The sequence below is a fragment of the Charadrius vociferus genome, unplaced genomic scaffold (genome assembly GCF_000708025.1).
Source record: "Charadrius vociferus isolate BGI_N301 unplaced genomic scaffold, ASM70802v2 scaffold68, whole genome shotgun sequence".
Classification (NCBI taxonomy): Eukaryota; Metazoa; Chordata; class Aves; order Charadriiformes; family Charadriidae; genus Charadrius; species Charadrius vociferus.
The window spans coordinates 4,139,339-4,145,873 of NW_009649946.1; the positions used below are offsets into that span (position 1 = coordinate 4,139,339).

The following is a 6,535-nucleotide window of genomic DNA, read 5'->3' on the forward strand; positions in this document are numbered from 1 at the left end:
CTGCTACGACAAAGACTTCTGAACTTTTGTGAAAAATGCAAGGATAGTCTGCTGGGTTCAGTTACTTTTATTTACCATTAAGGGGAATGGAACTCAGTGGAAAAGGGAACTGGGAAGAAATGGTTAAAGGCCAACTGTAAAAAAGCTGGAATATGATTAAATCAAAATTTAGCATGCTGAGTTTATATGGTTGGGGTTTTTTTTGATAAAAAAAATAAACATAAGGAGAAAGGGTGTATTAACAGCTAGGTCTCTCTCCCTTGTTAGCCTATAAGCTGATCACTTCCTTTCTTCTTCAGTTATCTTATTCAAACAAAACAGCTGTTTATATGGCAAAAAAAATAGCATGATAAATACCCACCATCTAATATGTTCATCAAGTGAACTAGAAACTGTTAAATGCACCTGTGATTTACATTCTATTTCTCTTAAAATTAGGGTTAAACTTCTGGAAAGTGGTTGTCACCAACACACTAACTACACCAATATATCACTGGTTCACTGGTACTCGGACAGCTCATCCGAAGCTCAGATGCTCTTGAGCACTCAAAGCACTATCAAGGTAGGTATGTAAAAGTCTCCCTTAACTTCCAGTAATAGTTAATTTTGCATTTGCATAAACAGAGGGAACAAACATCTTCTTAAAGATGTATTGTAACACAAAAAAACAGAGCTTTTTACCTTCTCTTTAAATAGGAATAAAGTAACTGTTTCTGTAGTGAGTACTTCCTGCTTCTACATCACAAGAAGGAACAGTTATCAGTCTATTGATACTTTTGCTTTAGTGACAGATTCTGTGGCACTTAAATAGCAAAATATCCTGTGACTGAACTACAGTGTTCATTCCCCTTGGAAATGCTAGCAACTTCCCCTTGGGAAAAAGGGCATAACGAAGAACTGCGGTTGGGAAGATTCGTCAAGATTTCTTTAAAAAGAAGGAAGAAAGGGCCTCATATTTCAAATATTTGTTTGATTTACTTTAAAAATGGATCAAACAGAAAGCTGAAGAGCAATGTTATGAAATAAAGAGAAGTACTAAAAAAGGGAGTACACTTTTAGTTTAAGATTCTCCTTCATTTTGCAAATGTTAAAAATTCTATTAAGAAACTACTGAAACTAACAAAAGCGAAGGGAAAGGATTTCTTTGTTAAAGAATACGTTCAATTTGTCTCACCGAATTGCCTTTGGTTTTCCGTTTTTCATCACCTCGCCCTTCCTCAGCATCATCTGAATCTCCATCACTGTCTAACGCGGGTAGCTCTGGATCCAAAGGAGGTTCATAAAGAGCTGTGTTTAATGGCAAGTAACGAAGTTCATCTGGAGAGTATCTAAAGTTAATAAATAAATAAATTAAATTAATTAATGTGTACTTTATGCATAAATATTAAGCCACACAGCATACAAGGACTTCAATGAGAAAGAGTAAGAAAAACTCCCCTTTTTTCAGGAAGGCACATAAAAACATGCAGTTCTGATAACACAGGAAACATACTAATTTCTCCTCCCAAATGTGATGCCATCTAGTACTTGTCATCTTTGTACAGCAGATATTCGTGGAACACAGGAAAAGTATATTAGCAATGTTCCAAACCTATGTAATCATAAGAGGCCATGGAACCCCAAAAAATCTTTAACCATTCCACATTGCTATGTCCAACAAACTACACTCTTTGTTTATAAACATACAGTGCCTACATAGCATGTGCACAATTCTAACCCAGGGCACATGAGCAGCGAGAGTCCAAAGCAAAGTAAGTAAAGATTATAGCTACCTGCCTGAGTTCCTTGATTACTGAAGTAGAACAAAAAATGCATATAAAAATATAATTTCAGAAGAATGTGAAGATCTACTCACATTGCTTATAGCCAGATACAGCATAACATGTGTAATCCACTCTTTTTTTTTTTTTTTAACCTTAAATACTAAGAAAAAAGTGAAAGCCCTCTTACTATTAAGGACAAGCATCGTAAGGAGTAGGATATTATTTTGATGCACATTTTGAAAGGCTGTGTCCTTCATTAGGAAGGATAAGCAGTTTCACTTGCAGCTTATAAGTGCAAACATAAACAAGCTATCTAGTATTTTCAACTCAATTAATTTAATAAAATCGAAGTCCGTCAAGAATATCCTGTAACATGCAAATTTGGGGTAGGCTGTACGCACATACACTGGAATGAGTAAGGCATATGCAGATAAAGAGCTTTTCTAAAGAAAACTGTGCCATGAATAGGATGATTACATCTCTGTTATACAGATGGTCTAAGACTTAGGCAACAAATCAGTATGTATTTGTCAAATGGCAGCACACCACCAGGTAAAGTCTTAAATTTGTATAGACAGTCAAGTACACATTTTTTCATGAAATATAAAGATCCAACTAGCAATATCTTTCTCTCTCACTATAGGACCATTCAAATTTCTCTTTGTTAAATTAAAAACTTTTTAAAAATTTTAAAAAGGGACAGTAAGACTTTCACATGGAACACGTGATCACAAGCCAGCATAACAACATTTTGACCTAGCAACATTAATCTTAGCACACATGCAGAGGCAGGTGATAAGTGAACACATGAGAGGGGCAGGATGTCTCATGAGACAAAATCAATGTCTCCTTTTACCACAGTAAATATCTGAGCAGGCCAAATCTCAGGCACTGCAATACATCAGTGGAGACAGTACTCTTGCAGCCAATAATGTTTCGTTGACAAAAGCTGTCACACTGTGCATCTATTAGACTAGCAAGTGTCTCAAACATAAAATTAATTCAAAACCTTGCAGTATATACACTGAAATGTTCTCCATCTGCTAGACTGTAGAGGAAGTAGATCAGTGCAACAGAATCAGTGGTTAGGACGCTTTTAAAATACCTTTTGTAGTACTCCTGGAACTGGCCGGGTATGAGAGCCACTGGATAAGGACTAACCTTTGTTCTCTCTGTAGGTAAGATTTTGTATTTTCCTTGAGGCACCTGGATGATCTGTATTGTTTAATACAAAACAATGACATTTTTGTTTCACATATAAACTTTTGAGCCTTCCTCACCATCTCAAATATCCTCAAATATTTTTTAACTAGTCAGTTTTATTGAGTTGGAACAGCTACCTGAGTTCTCCCATGGGAAATCCAATTCATTAAAATGGTAGGAGATCCCACTCACAAAATAGTATTACGGATTAAGTCCAATCACTAAGTATCTAGCGAACTGAACGAATATTAGGTAAGACTACTTCTAACAGTGTATTATGTAAAATAGTTTAAAAATTGAAATCTAAAAACTGAAACAGTAAACATTAACTTTTGTGACCGGCATCTTCAGCACGAATTATCATTTTTTGTCCATATTAGTAGACGGTAGCAAGAACACGTCCACATCGTCACGTGGGTCAGTAACAGTAAAATGTAAACTTTCCCTAATGAACTACCATGTAATAATTTGCATAGAGAAAATTTTTGCTTTACTGTCTTTATACAAGCAGAACAGTCCTGCTTCAAAATGCCAGCTAATTTATTCTTTTTTTTAAATCAGGCACAGAAGCATGAAATATATCTAACACAAAAATAATACAACACCTAGCAAAAAAAAAAAAAAGGGCATAACACTGACAAGCAGCACTCTTTTTGAGAATAAATAGTTTAGTTTTTCACCCTAGGTACTGTTCAGGCAAAATTTTGGAGAATTAGCCATTTATATTAATAGATACAATACCAACTGAAGCTTCTTAGTAACTTAAACTTCCCTCTTAGTTTTATGCTACCACCAGCAGATTAAAGACATGACCACAAAGCAACACTGACATTTTTAAAGCTTCCCTAGACAAGTATTCTCAAGTTAAAAAAAAAAAAAAGTTTTCACATTAAATATATTTGAGATTATTATTTTGACCAGTATTACCTGTTTAACAGCAAAACTGGTTAAGTCCCTACATGACTGAAACAAGACTAATCAAACCCCTTGATAATAAAATAGTACCAAAACCAGCTTTACTAAAACAAACAATGAGCTACCTACTGACATTGATAAGAAATTTAAGTCTGCCTACATGTGTCTGTAAGTCAAAATAGGCTCTTCTTTCTTCCATCCGCTCTCGGTTTAAATTGCTGTTGAATTCTGCAGCTTTCCTGGCAGCTTTTTTAATATATTCTGGAACTTTACTGGCTTCTACTTTCTGTGTGTTCTGCTGCTGCATTTGCTGCAATAAAAACAATTTTATTAATTCACACACATTTCAGTATCAGTTTGAGAACAGCCTTTTCTTATACTCCACATGTAAACAGATCTGTTCACTTATATGCTAGTTACTTACAGAGTACTCTTTATAATGATCCGTTATACGCTGACGTTCTTTCTCTTGCAGTATAACAGAATACTCAGCATGTTTGGCAGGGTATTCTTTAATCATAAGATCAATTACTTCATCACTACGCAAAGCTGTTAGACCTAAAATAGATAAAAGCAATAATGACACTATCTGGCAAAACTAACTGTACGTTATTTATATCCCACAATGATCAAGTCAAGTTTCTGAGCAGCTAAAGACAACTATCTGCTGTGCACAATGCTTCTCTTTCTCCTGTAGGAGTGAACTTGTGCCGTTTAGGTCTCAAGGCTGATGAGGAGTTTGCTTCAACCCTAGGAGGCAAGGCTCATTTCTTTTTGTGCTTACAGCTACAGACCCTTTCACACTGACTCTCCCCTGTGAGGCAGAACCTTTGTTCTAAGCTGGACCCAGTGAACTGTTAGTTTCAGTTTCCGATATTGGTGAAGTGTTAGTTTCATTAACTTGCAGAACCTTAACTGAAATTATGAGCTTTACATAACTTCTCAAGCATTTGAAGTTCAGAAGTCAGAATGCCTCAGTTTGCAGCTACAGTGCAGAACTCCTCCTTTAAGGTTCCAACACAACTAATCTCCAAACACTGACAACAGAATGGAGGTTGACTTACGTTACTACCACCAATTATAAATATAACCTTAAAAAATAGGGATAGTTAACTCAGCACACATCTCTACTGGATATGAGGCTGAATATAGCATTTTGCTTCTGTTGATAAAAATTAGATACTGTTCTCTCCCACATATTTAAGTTAAAAAAAATAAAAAAATCAAGAGAGCTGGCAGGTGAGAAATAAGGTGGTATACCAAAGACTGTTACTATATAAAATGACATTACATTTGCATAAACACCATGACACACAGGAAAAAAAATGCAGCAGGCATCATTTAATCTCTAACATTCTTCAAGTCACATGTATTAGCAGAGGAAGAAAAAAATACTTCAAGCTCTTTCAATATAAGCCACACCAATGACATTGTTCCATTTCAAGTACATTAAAGTGCTTTAACACACACCCTTCTAACATATAAGCTGAACCATATAAGATATACTAACATTTACTGAATTCCAACTTACTCTGATACGTCATGGCCAATTTACACAAATTAATAATAAACCAGTTTTCACTTCAGAATTTATGTTTTCAGTTGAGAGTAATGCCATTCTTCTCTAACAAACAATCACATTTTCAGTGTGTCATATTTTTAGTACTATAACAAGGAATCTAACAATTTGTTTTCTTACCTAGTGTGCACTGAGTTTCTGTGATAACATTTAGTTCTCTGAGGTAGAGTTTCTCCTTGTGAGATAGATCTCGTCTTTCTAAATCTCCAAAGAAAACAAGAAAAGCAATAAAAATGTGCGCAGTTACTCAAACTCCCCTATAAACAAAGTATTTTGACAATTTTATTTCCAGGCAGTGAGAGTCTGTATTATACTACTATTCCTACAAACATGATAATCTTATAAATTGATTTTAAATTTAATATACACTGTAGGGACATTTTTAATTTTTCTGTGTACTCTGCCTGTAGTTATGATTTACAGAAATACTGAAAAAACCTGACATATGAGTTCAGATGCAGAAAACACTATTGAGTACTGAAGGTACATGCTTTTTTCCTTTTAATATGCATTTTAAAAATAAATTCCATGATAGAAGAACCAGATTTGACAATTCTAAACAATGAAGGCTCAAATCCTACAACCTTCCCCAATTCGTTTTTTAAAATTCTTCTACAGTGTAGAAATGTTGCCACAATTCAGGAAACAGAATATACAGATATAGCTATATAGTAAGAAATCACCAACAAAATACTTAAAAATAAAATTGAGGTCAGTTTTCAAAAGGTACTTACTGATCTAACCTCCAAATCAGACTTGTTTACAGATTTTTCAGTAAGTGTTAAATTACTTTGAAAACCATAGGATACATTTTCAATATGCCAGTAACAAAAATAAAAAGTACAACATACATAATTCAGGTCTGCTTTTGCCAGGATTTTTTTTAATCAATTGGCTCATGCTATAGTCAGAGACACAAATTACATCCAAACTGTATGAAGACAAAGATTTTTAGAATAAAAACTTTAAAAATAAATACCTGGATATTTTCTTTTAAAGGAAGTCACGCCCAAATATTCACTGACTTGCTCCTGAAGCATATAGTATTCTCCTGTTTCATCCGGTGGCCACTTGT

General features: G+C 34.6%; 1 protein-coding gene across 1 annotated transcript in view; it reads right to left on the reverse strand.

Moving 5' to 3' along the window:
• Window positions 1–6,535, reverse strand: part of PHF10 (PHD finger protein 10) — a 15,522-nt gene that overhangs the window by 8,307 nt on the left and 680 nt on the right. Inside the window, exons 3-8 of the mRNA XM_009891479.1 lie at window positions 6,440–6,530; window positions 5,581–5,664; window positions 4,306–4,439; window positions 4,042–4,191; window positions 2,869–2,978; window positions 1,175–1,328 (exon numbers count right to left, since the gene is read on the reverse strand). Coding sequence (XP_009889781.1) covers window positions 1,175–1,328; window positions 2,869–2,978; window positions 4,042–4,191; window positions 4,306–4,439; window positions 5,581–5,664; window positions 6,440–6,530 — 723 coding nt within the window. The remainder of the gene's footprint in view (window positions 1–1,174; window positions 1,329–2,868; window positions 2,979–4,041; window positions 4,192–4,305; window positions 4,440–5,580; window positions 5,665–6,439; window positions 6,531–6,535) is intronic.